The 21,311-nt window shown below is 43.2% G+C and overlaps 1 protein-coding gene across 1 annotated transcript in view; it reads right to left on the bottom strand.

The window, feature by feature from the left end:
• Window positions 1–19,308, bottom strand: part of LOC139764868 (uncharacterized) — a 230,245-nt gene extending 210,937 nt beyond the window's left edge. Inside the window, exons 1-2 of the mRNA XM_071691900.1 lie at window positions 19,042–19,308; window positions 15,721–15,939 (exon numbers count right to left, since the gene is read on the bottom strand). Coding sequence (XP_071548001.1) covers window positions 15,721–15,939; window positions 19,042–19,308 — 486 coding nt within the window. The remainder of the gene's footprint in view (window positions 1–15,720; window positions 15,940–19,041) is intronic.
• Window positions 19,309–21,311: the final 2,003 nt, after the last annotated feature.

Here is a 21,311-nt window from a genome sequence, read left to right as displayed (position 1 = left end):
AATTCCAAACAGTGTTGGCTACGGGGAATGTGGCAGCGAGGAGGAAGAGGAGAGGAGAGGAAATGTCAGTAACATGGGCATAATCCTCTTATGCCAAACAAATCACGTTCTCGGAATATCATCTGAGTAAAAGAAATAAAAGAAAAAAAGAAAATATTATGAGATGCTGTCAACAATATTCCTGTCAGCTCTTATTACTCAACCAACGATTTTCATTTCTCACAGCTCTGACGAGGTATATATATATATATATATATATATATATATATATATATATATATATATATATATATATCAAGCTTAGCATCGTATTTATCTCGAGTATCCCGTATAGCAAGGTTATCATCTCTGGTTTACGAGGTCTCCTGTGCTACACATACATACATACATACATTTTGCCGAATACGTGGCCTTGTATATTGGAGTCACCTGAGATATAGAGACGTGTGCCCCTACAGAACTCCTCGCCTCTCAAACTGAAAGCCAGTTTCTAAAGGCACCTTCCGCGCTGGCGTTCGGACTCTTAGCATATCCTCTTCTTCGAACAGTTCCATACCTAAACGAAGTATCATTGGATTATTTTCCTCCTTGGTCTACTTCAGTCGGGGTTTCAGTCATTGGTCTTACGTCAAAACATAGAGAGAGAGAGAGAGAGAGAGAGAGAGAGAGAGAGAGAGAGAGAGAGAGAGAGAGAGAGAGAGAGAGAGAGAGACGCCTCTGTGAATCTCAGGATGCTGCATAAAAACGAATTACCTAGAATCAAAAACTAATCTTTTTTTTTTCACCTATACTAGACATGTGTGTCAACAACATGGCCAAATATTGATTGATCTCAGGGTTAGACTTATCATGGCATGGGACCTCGGGTACAACTCGTTTTAAAAGGTATATCGCATTCTAATGTTTGAATAACATCCTTCATTTTGTTCTACATGCTAGGACTTTGTTTTCGGTCCAGAACTCTTCAATGAATAGACACGAGTTTTCATCAAATTTAAGAAAGCGAGTACAATAGTCCAAGAGCTTTATCACATCATCTGTATCCTCTATAAGAGTAAAGACGTGACTATAACACGTATACAAAACCCCATTATTGACCTGGAAAGCAACAAACGAAGCTCGAACCCACTAACAACCTGCCATCCGACTCAGGACCCAGTCTTATGTGTCTTAACATTCACCTACCTTTGTCTTACTCCACAGAGAACTAGGAAAAAAGAATGTTAGGTTTGCCTCAAGGGAAGTAGGGTATTTCAGGCGGTACCGGGACGAACATCTTTAAATACACACACACATACACATATATATATATATATATATATATATATATATATATATATATTTTGAAAAGGATCACAATTTTGCGCGTGATAAAGTATATTCCTATGAGTCCACGGGGAACTTATCGTGTTTCATTTTCCCCGTGGACTCGTAGGAATATATATATATATATATATATATATATATATATATATATATATATATATATATATATATATATATTTGTTTCAGTATTTCCTTTTTTGTATCGTTAAAAAATCATAGTGTCCCTTGATGTACCATTACGTTTTCTCTTATAGATTTGAAAAATATTGCAAATCTGGAGCGTATTTCATTATTTAACTGTCATTGACATTACCTTTGTTACATAGATTATCATGATTATAACTAAAGAATTGTAAAAAGTATCATTATTATTTTTGGTATAAAGGAGTGCTTATGTTAGTACAATAAAACTGGGAGCTGGAGGTAATTTGCTGAAACGTACATTCGCTCTCTCTCTTCCTTGCCTGCGAGGTAACTACACGTGAGCACTCGTTTCTCATTATAAGCAAGTTGCATTTGCCCTCGTCATTTGTCAATATATATTTCTTCTTTCATACTTGTTCGCTGTTCCTCCCGTTAGCGAGGTTTCGCCAGACACATACAAGGAAGAGGCCTCATCCCTTCACATCCATTCTGTATCTGGCGTTAAGCCGTGCTGAAGGGATTAAGTCGTCTTAATGGAGGGGTCAAGTTGTAGTAGTTATGGGATCAGGTCTTATTCAAGGGATTAAGTCGTTCTAACTATTGAATTAACTCGTCCTCGAGAATTTGATTCGTCTTTCACAAGGGTAAAGTCGTCGTATTCGAAGGATAAAGTTACCATACTCGAAGAACTCGTTCGTCGCACCCAGGAGGTTAATTCGTCGAACTCGAGGAGTTCCAATGTCGTATTCAAGTGTTCAAGAACGCACAAGATACATATCAGAGCATCACTGAATGTATACCTCTGTTCTGCGCTTGTCCCCTTGTGGCTTACTAATAAGATAAACATTTCGACTGATTCTTGGACGTGCATACGTCTTCCTAACTGTGTGAAACTGAAAACAGGTGGAGGTCACACACAGGCGAGGGAGTCATTTGCAATACTAAGTAAGCGCTGTCTTCTGCGTTTTATCGCACTAATCTGCGAGTTTCTGATATCGTCCACGATCACAAACAGCCTCGAGTAAACCCAGTGATCTGCTGCTGTTTGCATTCCTCTGCATTACATTACCCAGGTAGATACTGCATTTAAGACCATGGCAACAATATTCTTAGGGAAGTAGGTCGGATAGTGCTTAGGCACAACGCCATGCAGCCGCCACCTGATTCGTACCATATCCAACAGCTTTCAGTTACCATCAACATTAACTGCTTTTCCCAGCTCTCTGCCTTTTGAGGGTGATAGATGTCGTAGTTTCGTCGTCTGGTGCGCTAACAAGTCCGGATACGACTGCGTAAAAGGGCAGTTGCTGTACCTCCACATGGCCAATCAGAGTAACCCCACACACACACACACACACACACACACACACACACACACACACACAGGCAGTAAGTTTAGCAGCTCCCTGCAGCTGCTCTGGCTGTACTGAAGTGGCACCACAGGCGATTAGCTATAGAAGGTATTGAAATACGTCATCTTTACCCGACCCCAAGCTGAGCAGTGGCGGTGAATTTATCTCCCCCGAAACCCGGATGTCGTTATTCATCATTGGATTACCGCGGCACCACCGTCTCCACGGAGCTTGCTCGCGACGTGGTGTCGAACCCGAGAGGCGAGAACCAACCTTCCCTTTAGAGAGAGAGAGAGAGAGAGAGAGAGAGAGAGAGAGAGAGAGAAAGGAGGCCTCTCTTCAAGGTCCAAACGAGGTGGTCTGGCCTTAACGCTGAGAGAGAGAGAGAGAGAGAGAGAGAGAGAGAGAGAGAGAGAGAGAGAGAGAGAGAGAGAGAGAGAGAGAGAGAGAAGGAGGAAGAGAGGGAGAATTATCCAGGCTTCCAGACGAATGGCCTGCAGCAGATTTACCCAGGCTCTGGGACTCTCTCCCGCGGGTCATCCCTCAGCGCTACTATCACTCTGCTCGCCACAAGGGGGCTGCTGCCTGCCTGCTGCCTGCCTGCCTGGCTGGCTGGCTGGCAGGGTCTCCCATCCTGCATTAAGACGGCAGCGTCCCAAGGGGCCCTCCCCACGAACGTCGTATGCCTTATGGTCACATATTTTTTTCCGAGTGGATTGTAGCTACAGGTAGTACTCTCCCGGCTATTCCAACCGGATCCCTTTCACTAACAAACAATTGCCAATTATCCGGACTGTTCTTGGTAAGGCAGAGAGCTCTTGTTTCGTTATACCGGGAACGAACGTGGAGCGAAAAATTATTTTTCCGTGAAAGATGAATGAGAAATGACAACCCGCAGGTTAGCTTGGGGGTAGGAATATCCAGATTTCTGTGGAAGTATACATACTGTGATGTCACAGCATTCAGTGAACATATACATACTGTGATATCACGGCATTCGGTGAACATATACATACTGTGATGGCACTGCATTAAGTGAACATAAGTGTTAAGGATAATTCTAAAACATAGATTATCACTGTGTATGTGACCCATGTTTTCTACAGAGTTGATGAACTGTTATATACATGAGATAGGGAGGAATGATATTTGAAGCTATATATATATATATATATATATATATATATATATATATATATATATATATAATTTTTTTTTTTTTTTTTTTTTTTTTTTTCAAACTATTCGCCAATTCCCGCATTAGCGAGGTAGCGTTAAGAACAGAGGACTGGGCCTTTTTCGGAATATCCTCACCTGGCCCCCTCTGTTCCTTCTTTTGGAAAATTAAAAAAAAAACGAGAGGGGAGGATTTCCAGCCCCCCGCTCCCTCCCCTTTTAGTCGCCTTCTACGACACGCAGGGAATACGTGGGAAGTATTCTTAATCCCCTATCCCCATATATATATATATATATATATATATAGTTTTATATAAAGCGTAAGCCCGAACACCGTCAAGCTATGTGCCTGCCATGAAGTGCTGTATTTCACGAGGTTTATGGTCTTTGGCATTCATCTAGACACATCAACCCCTTGAGCAAGGTCGTGCGACCCTTGGGCTCGACGGTAAGACCCTCATGGGGTGGGGTCAGGTCAAAGACCAAGCCATCATACACAAGTGTCGTAAGGTCATGCTTGAGATTCGTTTTGCTGAAGGATCGTACCATTGCTTTCAAGGATCGTAACGTCGTGCTCAAGGATCGTACCATCGGGCTCAAGGATCGTACCATCGGGCTCGAGGATCGTACCATCGGGCTCGAGGATCGTACCATTGTGCTCAAGGATCGTACCATCGTGCTCAAGGATCGTACCATCGTGCTCAAGGATCATACCATCGTTCTTATGAATTGTGCCATCGTGCTCAAGGATCGTACCATTGTGCTCAAGGATCATACCATCGTGCTTATGAATCGTAACATCGTGCTCAAGGATCGTACCATCGTGCTCAAGGAACGTATCATCGTGTTCAAGGATCGTTCTGCCATTTTCAACGATCGTACCATCGCATTCAAGGGTCGTATCATCGTACTCAAAGATCGTACCATCGTGTTTAACGATCGTATACCAATGTCCTCAAGGGTCGTGCCATCGTGCTTCTTAATCTCATGATCATTTCATAAGTGTTGATAAAACTTGTCAGCCAACAACCAGCAGTCAATCATTCCATCCATTCATCCAACCAACCAACCAACCAGCTAGCCGATTAACCAACCAACCAACCAGCGAGGCAATCGACTAGCCAATCAATCACGCAACATACCAGATAGCCATCTGTCCATCTACTCAGCTCTCCAATGTAGCCAGCCATTCGGGCAACAAAGCACTCATCCTGTTAGCCAGTCAGATAAGGTAGCTAGCCAATCAGACAGGCAGTCAGCCAATCAGACTAAGAGCCAGCCAATCAGATAGTGGCCAAAACTCCTGACGCTCAGATAACATAAGTTAACCCACCTTAGACATAATGTTTACTCAATGGACATTGAAATCCCGGGTGAAGAAGGGGAGAGACTATGATCCTCAAAGCGCCACGGTGTTTTAGCGCCGCTAATTTTGTGGATTCCAGTCCTCCATCAGGCTAAGTGAGTCTTCCGGGTCAGAGCTTCTGTAGGTCTTAAAGGGGAATAGACGTTCGTTTACGGCGTCGATGACGGGCGGACGAGGCTATCATGGGCGTCTATATTTCGTCTAAGGGTCTATAAAATTGTATAAAATATTCAGAGTGGGTAATACTCTGATCGTATTGGACAGAATAGCCTCATTTCCTTCCCATACTTTTTTTTTTTTTCGGGTGGAGGGAGGGAGGGAGGGAGGAGAAATTTCCTCGAGCGAGTTACTTATTGCGATCAAAAATGGTATCCCCCAAAAAGAGCCATTTCTTTCGCATATGATTCTTTTTTCTTTCCTCTTTCTCAGCATCAAATTTACCATCATGCATCCCAAGCCAATGTCTGACCAAGGAGACAGCATGCCTAAGTAACCAACAGAGCAGAACTAGTAACAACTTAATTACCATTGTAGAACAAGAAGTAACAACATTAGCTGAAGTAGTTCTCACAGCAGGAGTAACAGCTACGTGATGATGTAACTACCACAGCAGCAGTAATAACCTCGTAATGACTTAATTACCATAGCATAAGAACCACATAGTGCTGTAACGACCACAGCATCAGTAGCACCTCCCGTGACGATGTAACTACCCCAGCAGTAGTTACAACCCCGTGACGATGTAACTACCTCTACAGTAGTTACAACCCCAACAGTAGTTACAACCCCGTGATGATGTAACTAACACAGCAGCAGTAACACCTCCCGTGAAAACATGGCTACCACAGCTGCAATGACAATGTAACTAACACAGCAACAGTGCTAATACCACAGCAGCAGTGATAATGTAACTAATACAGCAGCAGTGATCATGCATCTAACACAGCAGCAGCAGCAGCAGCAGCAGCATCACCCACGTAACGACGCAACTACCACAGCTGTGGTATAACAGCAACGGCGACAAGTCCGAGTGGGCGTAACTCTCTTTCCCACACCAACAGTAGTAGCGGCAGAGCCTAAGAACATATGTCTAACACGATGGCAAAGAGCGAATATCAACAATACCCACTCGGTACCATCATTCATAGCGGCTACTGCCTCACCACCATTATATCAATGGGAGAAAAAAAAACAGCTATAATGGAGAGAAAAAAAAATATAGCTGGCGGTGTCTGATACATTGCTGTAACCATCTGGATCTCGGCTGGAACGCAGACGTCTGCAGGGGTTACAGTGGGTCTTGTCTTTGTACTGCTAGTGCGAAGAAAGCTGTAACCATATCACTTGCAAGTTATATGTATTTTCTAGCCAGGTGAGCAGGTGAAGAGAGAGATTACTACTGCCCACGTCTCTCCTGCGTATCGTAGAAGAGGAAGTAAGAGGAGAGGGGACGAGAGTGAGCATCCAGGAATGGATCATAGAGCTATAGGATTGTTTCCTCGAAGGCTCAGTAGCTATGCCTCCGACGGTACCTCCCTCGGATAGTGAAGGGAACTTGGTGTATCATCGAAATACAGTCTGGCGGAAGAACTTCACGTTTCCCTGCTGCTGACTGTAGCATACTTCTTCAACTGCAGGATCCCCTTGAGAAGGAAGGGATCCTTGGGCTATCTAAAAGTACTTTCAAGTGTTTATGCCTCCTAAGTCTGGATATAGGTACTTCAGAATCTGGCGGGGCAAGGTCAGTTTTGAAGCTAACAAAGGCCGCTTTTAGAAAGCCTTTTAAGATTACACTTAGGTCACTGCACTAGGAGCTTCATACTATCATCGTGTACCTGAAGGCCAAAGGCAGAACCTAAGGGTATCAGATCTTGGCCTTAAAAATCCCCCCAAAAAGAAGAAAAAGGCCACTTCTCAAGGATCAAAGTTACTCCAGCTTTATGGTAATCATCCAACTCAGAATTGACCATAGACTTCACTTTTTCACCCGTCGACTCTGAAGGCCATTTGAAAGCCAACAAAAGGCCATTACTCGTTGCTTATGATCTTAATGCAAAAGGATAGAAAATGTTTTTCATAAAAACTATTTTTTTTTTCCCCAGTACAGCGCCGGATACTTCGGCTGATATAATCATATATGTATGGCCAGAAGATTTTAGTTCGTCTGTGTTCCTTTATTGTACCACTATGAGATGATGTTATTCACATTACTTACTTGATATGTTTTGTGGAAATTTTGTTAAAGGTGCGTGGTATGTGGGTTTCTTTGTTTAACCCCTCAAGCACGATGGCATGGTTTAACCCCTCAAGCACGATGGTATGGTGGTTGAGTATAATAGTCTAACCTTTGACATGATCCGTAAGGGGAAGGTAAAAAAAAAAAAGTCATCATACCCAAAGGTCGTATCGTAGTGCTCGGGGACAGTACAGTGTGCTCAAAGACCTTATTCGTCTTGCTTAAGGATCGTAAAACTCGTATTGGTCACACTGGGTATTTTGTACAGAGGAAAATGGTGATCAATAAGAATTTCCCGAGATTTTTTTTTTGGTTTTTCACCTACCCTGGCCTCTACCAGCCTGATCAAACCAGACCCTAACCTAATCATCGCACCACCAACGTTCACCTCGCATCGCCATCTAATTGGCCTTGGGTTAAGGGCGTTCACCTCACATCGCCATCTAGTTGGCTTGGGTTAAGGGCGTTCACCTCACATCGCCATCTAGTTGGCCTTGGGTTAAGGGCGTTCACCTCACATCGCCATCTAATTGGCCTTGGGTTAAGGGCATTCACCTCACATCGCCATGTAGTTGGCCTTGGGTTAAGGGCGTTCCTCACAACGCCATCTAGTTGGCCTTGGGTTAAGGGCGTTCACCTCACATCGCCATCTAGTTGGCCTTGGGTTAAGGGCGCTCACCTCACATCGCCATCTAGTTGGCCTTGGGTTAAGGGCGCTCACCTCGCATCGCCATCTAGTTGGCCTTGGGTTAAGGGCGTTCCTCACAACGCCATCTAGTTGGCCTTGGGTTAAGGGCGTTCACCTCACATCGCCATCTAGTTGGCCTTGGGTTAAGGGCGCTCACCTCGCATCGCCATCTAGTTGGCCTTGGGTTAAGGACGTTCACCTCACATCGCCATCTATTTGGCCTTGGTTGGGTTAAGGGTGGACAGAGCTGGATATCCGTTTATAAGTAATATTACTGTACACTTATATACAACTTGAACTGCGGTAGGATTACAACGGGATGTGTCAAAGAGGCCAGACGGTAAGATCATCACAGTGTGCATGAATTGGATGAATTTTTGTATTTGTATTAGCGAGGGTGGTAGTGCGAAAGCAGAATGCAGAGACATGCAGGGGAGAAAAACCTGAGGGTATACAAAGAGTTCAGGCTAATGAGGGGGTGGGGGAAATTTAGGAGCAGGTTGTGCTAGAAGCTTGCATTAAGGAATGTTAGTTACAACGCCGATGGATAGAACTATGAAACGAGAGTGTATGTAGATCATGATAGGCCAAGAATGAGAGCAGTAGAGAGGGATAACATCCAATGTATAGTTGTTATTAGGAGGATCAACAGAATGAAGATGGGAAAGGGTTTTATAGTGTGATTGTAAGAAGAAATACATGTATGGGTGGTATGGTCATGTACAGCGTATGGCAGATGATGAGCTGGTGTACAACAGTGTAGTGGAATATACACAGTAGAGAGGTAGATCAAATGAGAAGATATTGACGATGAATGTGTTAGAGGAATGACTTGGGATGAGATGGAAAGGAAACCATTCTGTGTATGGAGGTGGTATGAATGCCGGCACGAGACACACTTTAGGAATAAACTTAGTGTAGTGAAGTGGGGGAAAAAATAAGTAAGAATCAATTGTCACGAATGAGGAAATCCATGAATACTTTACTTTAAATATACTTGGATGTATGTTAAGGATGTGTGTATGTGACGTTACGAAGATTTTTGGGGGGGGAAATGGTGATAATAAATAGATAATTAGGTTGATGAATAGACAGAGATAACAGATAGATGTCTAGAGAGATAGATTGATTTTTAGGGATCGATTCTAAGTGTAAGAAAAAAAAAATGTGACTGGCCCACGGCAGGAAGTTCTTGGCCGAATCTTAAGTAACTTTTAACACTTTTCTTTCCTCAAGTCACTTCCATTATTACTCATCATCAGTTCCAGTATCTTACCTACACGAAAATACTCAAAAATCACGGTGTCTATGATCATCTCGAAAGGGGGAAATAAAAAAATAAAAGAATGGCCTCTCTGTCTGTCTGCCTCTCTCTCTCTCTCTCTCTCTCTCTCTCTCTCTCTCTCTCTCTCTCTCTCTCTCTCTCTCTCTCTCTCTCTCTCCCTCCCTCTTCGCCACCCCTCAAAAGTCTTAGCAAACGTGGACTGAACATTATCAAAAGGAACGTAAAGACAACTCGTTTTTGCAAGATGATGTACGCTGGCCGAAGTTAATCATCTCCTGGTGCGTAAAATAAAAAGGAGAAAAAAAAATAAGGCATCGACTCTTAAGGATACAGAGGAGAAATTAATGGGAAAATCGCTGGTAGGAAGGCCATTGTCTTCAAAGAATAACGACTGACGGATGGAGGGAGGTGGGGGGGGGGTGTTATTAAGAGGGAATACCCACTATATACGTCAAATATTCATCACACACACACACACACACACACACACACACACACACACACACACAAAAGGGAGAATAATTGATGGCGCTCAGATTAGGCTGGTGCGCTGAAGTAAGGAGGGAGGAAGATACAACACCAGGTTGCTGGTGCGCTGAAGTGAGGAGGGAGGAAGATACAACACCAGGCTGTTGGTGCACTGAAGTGAGGAGGGAGGAAGATACAACACCAGGTTGCTGGTGCGCTGAAGTGAGGAGGGAGGAAGATACAACACCAGGTTGCTGGTGCACTGAAGTGAGGAGGGAGGAAGATACAACACCAGGTTGTTGGTGCGCTGAAGTGAGGAAGGAGGAAGATACAACACCAGGTTTTGCTGGTGCGCTGAAGTGAGGAGGGAGGAAGATACAACACCAGGTTGCTGGTGCGCTGAAGTGAGCAGGGAGGAAGATACAGCACCAGGTTTTGCTGGTGCGTTGAAGTGAGGAAGGAGGAAGTTACAACACCAGGTTTTGCTGGTGCGCTGAAGTGAGCAGGGAGGAAGATACAACACCAGGTTTTGCTGGTGCGCTGAAGTGAGCAGGGAGGAAGATACAACACCAGGTTGCTGGTGCGCTGAAGTGAGGAGGGAGGAAGGTACAACACCAGGTTTTGCTGGTGCGCTGAAGTGAGGAGGGAGGAAGATACAACACCAGGTTGCTGGTGCGCTGAAGTGAGGAGGGAGGAAGGTACAACACCAGGTTGCTGGTGCGCTGAAGTGAGGAGGGAGGAAGATACAACACCAGGTTGCTGGTGCGCTGAAGTGAGGAAGGAGGAAGATACAACACCAGGTTTTGCTGGTGCGCTGAAGTGAGGAAGGAGGAAGATACAACACCAGGTTTTGCTGGTGCGCTGAAGTGAGGAAGGAGGAAGATACAACACCAGGTTTTGCTGGTGCGCTGAAGTGAGGAGGGAGGAAGATACAACACCAGGTTGCTGGTGCGCTGAAGTGAGGAGGGAGGAAGATACAACACCAGGTTTCGCTGGAGAAAGATCATCGTACACTCGGGAGGAAGATAGGAGTAAGGAGAGGAGGAGGAGGAGGAGGAAGATTTCACAGATATAAAATCAATCAGCAATGCCGTGAAATAGTCGAACAGTTATCGTATAATTGAAGAGAGTAATATGATAACATATCCAAGCAATATATCAGACTTAGAGACATCATAATAAGAACTATGTCGATGATATATTACGGACAGGCAATGCGCAGGGGCTTAGGAGAAGTACGTCCCGACAGCGTTGGCAATGGGAAGCAACTGGTGCCAATTCGAGAACCTATTTGACCCCAGCATTATTGCCGCTTCTCGGCCTCACACAGCCACCCTCCCTGTGTCCGTCCTGAATATAACAGAACTTACTATATTGCTCTAAGTAACGAACTGATAGTCACAATCAATTTTGTAACACACTGATGGTCATAATCAATCTTGTAACACACTGATGGTCATGTAACACACTGATGGTCATAATCAGTCTTGTAACACACTGATGGTCATAATCAGTCTTGTAACACACTGATGGTTATAATCTTGTAACACACTGATGGTTATAATCTTGTAACACACTGATGGTTATAATCTTGTAACACACTGATGGTTATAATCAATCTTTCTTTTTTTTATACTATAATTATGAAACACGAACAGTAGTTACAAAAAGCAGTGACTGTCAGTTACGAATTGAGTCTTTCTTAGATATTCACTGAAGGTCCTTGTACTGAAAACGGCGAAATGGCTATAATTCCGGCGTTAATATTCGTAGTTATCTAGTTACTGATAGTTTTATAGTTTTTGATTAGCTCCGGGGCATGTAATAAGAATAGCTACATATGGGAATCGACCTAAAGGCAAGTGAGCTGTGGATGTAAGAAATATATGTGACTGAAATACATGCGAAAGTATTCAAAGTGAATGAAAGGCAAGCTACTGGTATTTCAATAACTTAAGATTATTTATATAACTAGCGGCGCGTAAGCCTAAAAAGACAGTTAACAAGTAAGTACAGGAAAACATATATACATATATATAATATATATATATATATATATATATATATATATATATATATATATATATATATATATATATATATATATATATATAATGTTCCTATGAGTCCATGGGGAAAATGAAACACGATAAGTTCCCAAGTGCACTTTCGTGTCATAATCACATCATCAGGGGAGACACAAGAAAGAAATATGCCAGTTGATATACAACGAATAGACGTAGCGAGGACGCTATTTGGTAACATATATATATAATCATAGTGCTAATGAGATCGTCTCAGTTATGGCTTCAGTTACCCGTACAGTCTCGGCTAACAGAAAAAAGTCGATCATACCGGTTAGGCATTCTGGGCTTAACTTATTCCGTGCGTCATCAAGTCAGGCTTTTTAAATATAACGTTATTGATAAATTGAGAAATACGTAAGACACAGAAATCTGGCTATGTCCAATTTTTAAGTATTCCAGATGATCATCGCTTCACCTTTACTTATAATCCCAAAATTTCGCCATGGAAGATGTGCTTTTTTTTTACATGTGGGGAAATCGCAAGTACCTTCGTGTGGCGATGATTTTTGCGAAGTTTGAGGCAAGAGCGGAGTAGCATCCATGCAAAAGAGGTGATGATTTAGACTTAGGAATGACGGAGTTGAAAAATATATGGAGTGAAAAAAAAAGTGGGTGAAAAGGAATTAGGAAAACGAGTAACTGATTAACAAATAGGGGAAACTAGTATGGAAATCTACAAATAGAAGAAGTTATGGAAGGGAAGGGGATTCAATCCTCAAATAAGACTCTTTGTCCACAAATATCAGTCAATCTCACATGTCACACACTGGTATACGCCTCCTCCTCTCCCACCGACCACCTAGCAATCCTTTTAACCTGATACTTTTGGACGGGGGTCGATGGCCACACCATCATCATACGTCTGGAGAAAGTGTTATGGGGAAGGGCTCTCAGGTGGGTGACGGCAGCGACACCTCGGTGGGCGACGTGTTGAGGTGATTGACGTGGACAGACGCGACTGATTTCAGGGGATCAACTCGGTTTTCACTCGCAGGAGGACGGAGATGTTGTATGGATGTGCAGGGATTACAGTAACACCACAAGAAGGTTGTGTCGTGGCGTGTTCTGTTAGACGCGATCTATTCCAAGTCAAAGATCTTTATTATGTCGTGAGCATTCTTTTATGATAACAATAATGATAATGATGATAATAATAATAATGATGATAATAATAGTAATAATAATTCCCGTGTTTATTCGCCGCATCTCGCTTTAAACAAATAGCATTAGGAACAAACGACACCAAGACCTCATCTGCTCACACCCACCGCCCACTCTCTCTCTCCCTCCACCTGTCATGTATAATGCACCAGAACCCACCATCCACAGATAAGCCCCACAAACCACTCCCTTGGTTTCCCCTAACCAGTCCAAACAATAATAATGATAACAATAATGAAAATAACAGTAATGATAATGATACTACAAACGGTTACCAGTATCTCGAATACAGGCATCATCATATTCTTCTGTTTGTAAACACGGGATGGCAGCACTCACACGGAGGTGCGTGTACATGTCTAGGGCAGCATCGCTTGTCTTCCTATCACAGCGAAAAGACTTGAATTCTCTAAACCAACCTAAACTTTAAGCTCGATCTTAACTCTGGACATTTAGAATCATATATGATGAAACTCGCACATGTAAACACGTAAACGCTTAAGAAAGTTATTGTGGCAGATTCTGACTTTGTTCATCGCTGATCTGTGCATAGCATTGCGTTAATACCGTCTAGGTAGTTAGAGGTTAACTGGTTGGTTGTTAGGGCTGGTGGGCCATTGACTGACAGGGATATTAAGGACGTCAAAGCAAAGTTATAACACGTCGGAAAATCCCTGATTGTCTTCTGCAAATATAATCCTTAGCGGTTGTAGCAATGGGGTTAGGACAACACTATAAACGTTTACTCTGACTTCGGTCTCACAATACATTAAGAACACATCCTACTCACGGCATCATCAGTGGTAATACTTTGTCTCCGTCGCTTCTGCTTATATACCAGCGGTCTGAGAATCATTGCCAAATACGTTGATCAGAAAGGTCTCATTTTCTTTCATCTCATCACACCTCAATGACTAAGTGAGGTACACAAGGGGATATTCCTCACAAACAGAAGAGCGAACGTCCGTCGAATTCGGCTTATATTTCTCTAAGGGGATCTGACACACACACACACACACACTGGTGAGCTGGGGTACTCCCTTCTGGCAGGAGTTTTTTCATAAAAGTTTGTATGGAAGCCAGTCGCCAACTCCTCTTCGCTGGGTTGGTTCCTGAGGGTGACTTAAGAGCAAATACTAAGGTTTATTCAATTCTTCCTATGAAAAAATATATAATTAAATCAGGTCTACCAATCCATATCGTACATAATGGAGCGCTATCATGGGAAGAAAGTTCCCTCATAAATATCAAAAAAGGAATCATAATTCGTATCTACATAATAGGGATGCTCTATGAACATAGATTCTAAACATCTATATCGTTTTAATCGTTGGAGATAATGATTAATGAACGGGCTATCACGTCAGATATCCCTGTTCATCGCAGGGTATGAGTTGCAATGACTTAAGAACGTAAGTTATCATTCCTGGAGACAGGCTTGGGGTATGGTATGGGTCTTCGTATAACAGGACGGGTACACGCCCTTACCCGTAGCACCCAGACATTAGTCATGAAACGAAAGAACTATTGACATGGAAGAAAACCTGATCAAATGCAAGGTCTTTCAGGATTTATGGATGATTCTTGTGAAATAAAAGAGGCTCGTTCTTTAGGGAAAAAAAAAGAAAGAAAGAGGAAGGATGTTATAGAATAGCGGTCTATCATTCCTTTAGTATCTATGATACATACGCACCCAATGGCAATACCTTTAACACCTTGGTTTAAGAAAAATGAAGCATATCACATGTGACAGAGGTTTTTACTTACCTTCAATATATTTCAAGAGCTGATCGCAACGTCCGGAATCGAGGGAACATAAAAGAATATGAATGCGATATGATATAAATGTCTGAGAGTCTTGAAATCAACTGAACGCACAGACGTTGGCCAGCAACAACAGCAGCAGCAGTAACATATCTCAGATGGAAAACACACACAATAGTAAAAACAAAAGATACACGTGTCTATAATTCACCAAATAATTCTTACTCGTGAAATCCTAAAGTTAAGATGAGTATTACTAAGAGGAACGCTAATGAGCATACGTTGTCAGGCGAGACATATGTTAGGTGCGGAAGACAAAAGAAAGGTGAAATAAAACAATAAACACCTAGATATTTACCTGATGTGTGATATCAAAACAAAAGGTGAAGCAAGACATAAAACCCCCAAGATATTCATCTGAACTTTAGTATCGAGACAAAAGAAGGTAAAATAAGAAAATAGATCCCAAGATATTTCTATGTGGTATCAAAATAAAAGAAGGTAAAATAAGACAATATTAAATCCCAAGATCTTTATGCGGTCTGTGGTATCAAGACAAAAGAAGGTAAAATAAGACAATGATAAATCCCAAGATCTTTATCTGGTCTGTGGTATCCAGTCGTCCACATGGAGACGCTTGGCTGGAACAACACAAGGTTATACTCACGTCTACTGTAACGCCTGGAAGGTCGAAAATCTGCATGGGGTGGCTGTCGGCAGGCACGTAGCGGAAGAACTCGTTCTCCCCACGGTACCACTTGACGGAGTAGAGCAAGTCGTCCTCCAGGTCGAAGTTACACTCGAGCTCCACCGACTCCCCCGTCACTTGGTGCGAGGGGACCGTCACTGACTTGAGCGTCAGGGCCTCCACGCTGCCCGGTGCACCCTGAAGGAGGGAGGTGGAAACCTGGGGTCAGCTCTCGTGGTGGTGGTGGTAGGGCGGTGTGGTGGTATGAGCCTTGCGGAAGAATGAAGTATTGGGAGGGAAGAGCGAAGGGACGAGAGAGAATGTGTGTGTGTGTGTGTGTGTGTGTGTGTGTGTGTGTGTGTGTGTGTGTGTGTGTGTGTGTGTGTGAGGGAGAATAACAAAAAAGAATTGGAGGGTGATAGCTGGGGTTGCAGGGAGAGGGAGGATAATGGGGTCAACAGAGTATGGCGGAAGGAAGGGAGAGTGGGAGGGAGGGACGGAGTGAGTTAGGATGGGAGGGAGGGAGGGAGGAATAAAGAAAAATGGAAGCGATGGATTTGGGGGAGTGGGGAAGGCAGGGGGTGGGATTGCATGGTTCAGGGGGATGAGGGTGGTGTTGTGAGGGGGTGGGAGGCTTAAAGGTGACCGTGAGGGGTGGTGTGAGGAGGGGCGATGGTGGTGTGAGGGAGGGAGAGATCGTCACGGGTCTAAATAAAGGAATTAGTGATGCAGGGGAGCCGTTTATGGCTGTAAAGATGTGGACTGAAGAGAGTTGAGCACATGTGATGAATTACAAAAAGTGGTGTTGTCTCCACTCGTCACCTATACTGATGATAAATGGAATCGTCACAGAGTTTTCTGAGAGATTAAAAGGGCTGTATGTGTGAATATATAAATATATATATATATATATATATATATATATATATATATATATATACTCGCGAAATATGCGGTCGACTCACAAATGTTATGGCTCTACCAAACTAAAACATATATAACAGTTGAAAATTAACAAATGTCACTGAAAACGGAGACGTTTGAGGAATGGACTTCCTCCATTACCTGTGTTAACCATCCCTTCAATGAATTAGAAACAACACAAACCAGTCACTTAATCATTAACTCCCATACACTACCCAACTTGACACCAGTTCCCTACCTAAGTGAGCTCTGTCAGCCTGTATACCTCGAAGGACCATCTCCACCTTACAATACCTCACTAGTGATGTATGTCTCGCATGCCACAGAGATGAGACCACTTGTGCTTCCTCATCCTTATATACGATGCACTGATGGCTAGCTCCATCTATGACAATGCGTCGACGACTTCACAACTGATAACAACGTTGAGAACAGCTGTCTCGATAGCATAGCCCTTCAGGATACAATTAGAATGTCCCTTAAGACATGACCACCGCCAACCACTTCACCATCATCCGAACCAAGACCTTGGTCATGCAAGACCTTGGTCATGCAAGACCTTGGTCATGCATGTCAGTCGGCCTTGCTCTCAACCCTGTCTCATTCCCTACTGTCCCACTGGAGCCCGAGCATCCATGATGATGTTCCTCAATTGTTAAACAACGATCCCTCAAGCCAATCTTGAATTCCATTCCACCAGACTATACATACATTCACCACACAAACACTCCTCTCTCTCTCTCTCTCTCTCTCTCTCTCTCTCTCTCTCTCTCTCTCTCTCTCTCTCTCTCTCTCTCTCTCTCTCTCTCTCTCTATCTTCGCAGGATCCCTCATGCCCAAATACAGCTTGTACAGTGAAGACACACAACACTTACTTTTCAGTTACCCTACGCCTATCTTACCCAAGAAATGATACATTTCATGATCAGTGACCCCGTCTAGTGGCCTTGGCTGACCACCTGAGTGCTTCGAAAACTCCATAAAGGGTGTCCTGGGGTGTCAGAGCTGAGAAAAAGAATACTATCCACGTATCTCCAACTCGCTGTCAAAGGTTACAGAGAGAGAGAGAGAGAGAGAGAGAGAGGCGGGAACTGATTACTGGATATCTTCCCCTCCTATATCAACTTTCTGAAAGAGGAAACAAAAGGAGGAGCCAAGCGAAGAACATTACTAAAAGCCTCTCTTGTATGTTCGTAGTGATACCTTGATGACGTGAGACTACAAGTCATGAGGGGAGGGAATGTGTTGTCTTGGTAGGGCGAGTGCGAGGGAACTGAGGTTATATCGAGTGTTTTCAGTATGGAAATTGCTTATTTGGCGTGGAGGATTTTATTACAGTCTTGTTTTGAAAACGTTTGACGTTAATTTTCATACGGTGTTTAACAGCTTGATTTTGGAAGACCCTTCTTTTCTTTTTTTTTCCCTACGTAAGTTCCATTCCATATCATGTTATTTTGTTGCCTTACATTTCAAAGAGGTTCTCAAGAATTATCTTGTCGAATCTATTCAATGTTTTTCGATTCTTTATCACGCTCCCATGCACTCTACCCTTCGTAAAAGAGATTTAATCGTCTTCGTTTCTATTCGCACTATAGTTGTCGTGGAGCTGGAATGCATTTTGTATCCCTCTTTGTACTTGATCAAGTTATCCCTCCCTCATCCTTGTTGTAGCTCAGAGACCAGAACTGGACAGCATATATAGGATGCGACCTTTCTGACGCACTGTCAGAATTGTTTATGACATTGGCTGGTCGATGTACCTAGCTATAAAACCTAACATTATAGCTTGCTTTTGTACAGGGCTTAGTTTCCCTCATAATGTTACTACTGATAATGACTATGAGATTTCATTGCTTTAATTACTCTGGGTAACCGATCCACGACGAGAAACCAATTGTCATTTCTAGTATTCATAGATATCATTGTAATGATGGATTTCTATGCTTTCTCCTAACAATACTGTGGTCACAGAGGAGCCAGATAACACCAAACCCTTCATCACCGTTGTTAAAACATTGCTAAAACTGAAGTTAAGAAATAGACCGAATTGACTATTCACACAATACAGTAAACGATATGTGTTCTAAATGTTTAGTGCTAATCTAATGACTGTTTAGTAATTAAAAGGTAATTGATTCTCCTACATAAATGCGTCCGCACTGTCTGATGGTATTATTGCCGTAAACGTGATCAGTAAAATGTCCAACCACCAACATCCCTACGGTGCATGACGGATATCCCAAGGATCTCTCTCGCTCCTACAACACCACCGTCGACTTCACAGGTATATCATAGGTGTTGCTTAGATTCAGTTTTGAGCAGAACGATACGACCCTTGAGCCCATCGCCACGAAACGTAATCGCGACGGTACGAGCCTTGAGCACGATGGTGCGTATCCTTAGCACGCCAGTACGAACCTTGAGCACGACGGTACGTATCTTTACCACAGTGGCACGAACCTTGAGCACGACGGTACGAATCTTTATCACAGTGGCACGAACCTTGAGCGCGACGGTACGTATCTTTATCAAAGAAACATGAACCTTCAGCACGACGGTACGTATCTTTACCACAGTGGCACGAACCTTCAGCACGACGGTATGACAGGAACATGTGATGGTCTGGCTGTGCTTGTAGTACATGGGTTGCTCCCAGAGCTGCTAAATGGGCAAAAACAGGGAGATCTCCCTCCCAGGGTATGTCTGACAAGGAGACAATAGCCGGGTGGCAAGCAAGAGTGAGTGGAGTATTGCAGTGGCTCCCCGAATATCACATAATGGTCAAGGTACAGAAACAGCATTTCTCCGGAGTAATATCTATAGAAGAGAGGAAGAGGACCAAGGCAAAGGCTTGCAAGGCGTCGCGAGGATAGGGGATCAGGGACGGTCTGAGAACGATGTATTTTGGATAGTATGCGTGACTGGTGATCTCTTCCACCTCCAGGAAGAAGTCTGGCAGACTCTGTTTTGAAAATATGAAAATCTAAATCCTCTAATGGAAGCATTTCTATGAATTTAGAATATCAATGCACTCAAGAAATATATATTTTTCGGTGGGGAGTAACATTTACAAAATGATTCTTAAAATGGAGACTATTTGGCTATGGCAACTTATTGTCTAACAGACTAAATATTCAAAAGTAGGTAAATATATTTGAAAATAGATCGCGTATTAGGAACTGTTTACGCGAATCTCTGAGGATTGATGATAAGGCACGATAATGCGAGTAAAATGCGTATAGGCGGGAGCCTAACCCATAATGGTGGACACTGAGTGAACCTTACTGTTTGATAATGCGAACAGGTATGACTTATTTGCATTTCAATTTGCATTCATGTTCGGTTTTATGAACCGATTGAACTGGGACGGTTGTCTAGCTAGGAGAAATAAATTCTTAAATGACTTCAGAATTATATAGCCTCACAGTCAGTGGCACCGAAGACGATCGAGTGATTCAACCCTTGTGACAAACGATGTTCCACAGCCTCCTCGATCTCGTCCATAAGTACCTTCATGGAACTCTTACATAGTCGGTTTATCTTCCATGATACTGGAATCACATAGAGCAAAACTACTCGGGCATCGTAGTCTACAAAAACTACACTTAACAAAGCTTTACTCGTGAACACTGTATCGTCTTTCTCTGTGGAGTTCGTTTTTTTTCTTTTCGCTCCAGTGTCTCTTCTGGAACCAAACGCAGACACACACACGCACACACAGACACACACACAGAAACACACACGTCCAGTGTCTCTGCACACCCTGCTCCCTGCGTGCGAGGGAGTGGGTGTGGATCATTAGTTCTCCCAAATGAGCAACCCACACAATGTGTCATCATCGACTCATATTTCTTACACCACCACCAACACCACCACGGCATCAAGATGAAATTTCACCTCGGCTTACTTTGGCTAGATTAGTAATATCGGGCTAATACTTTATTGGCTTAGGAAGGTATGAGGAGGAGATTCACTAGACTAAATCTATTCTAATTATATATATTCGCCATTTACCGCGTTAGCGAGGTAGCGTTAAGAAGGGAGGATTGAACCTTAGAGGGGGAAAACATCCTCTTTTGGCCACTTTCTCCGTTCCTTCTTCGGAAAAGTTAAACAAGAGGGAAGGATTTCCAGCCTCCCGCTCCCATCCCTTCTAGTCGCCTTCTACGACACGCAGAGAATACGTGGGAAGTATTCTTTCTCTCCGATCCCCAGGGATAACCAATGTATTTTTTCATGTACTCAAGATTACTCTTAAGTTCCTACCTACTCTTACCTACATACAGGACCGGCTCTTCATGTTCCCCTGATGATGGTTGTGTGTGTGTGTGTGTGTGTGTGTGTGTGTGTGTGTGTGTGTTTGAGCTTTAGAGGCCCCCATCAACTGACTGGGTCATTAAGGTCATCAGTGTCGAGCTACATCCACCAGCTGAAAAAAAGAAATATTCAACACCCTCAGGCTTTGAGGATAATTCTAGGACCACATTCACTCCCACTGTGCAAGTGTCCCTTCCAGAGTTCTGGATTTACCGAATGTGTTTCAAACGTTCCGGTAAAATTTGTTTTTGTGCTCTGAAACAGTAATGTTGTGTACGTGATCCTTTACCAACGTCCTGCAAATTACGTTTAAGATAAGAAAAGATAGA

The sequence above is a fragment of the Panulirus ornatus genome, chromosome 4, assembly GCF_036320965.1.
Source record: "Panulirus ornatus isolate Po-2019 chromosome 4, ASM3632096v1, whole genome shotgun sequence".
In the NCBI taxonomy this organism is placed as follows: domain Eukaryota; kingdom Metazoa; phylum Arthropoda; class Malacostraca; order Decapoda; family Palinuridae; genus Panulirus; species Panulirus ornatus.
Note: the sequence above shows the minus strand (reverse complement) of the source record. Positions and strands in the feature narration are given on the sequence as shown.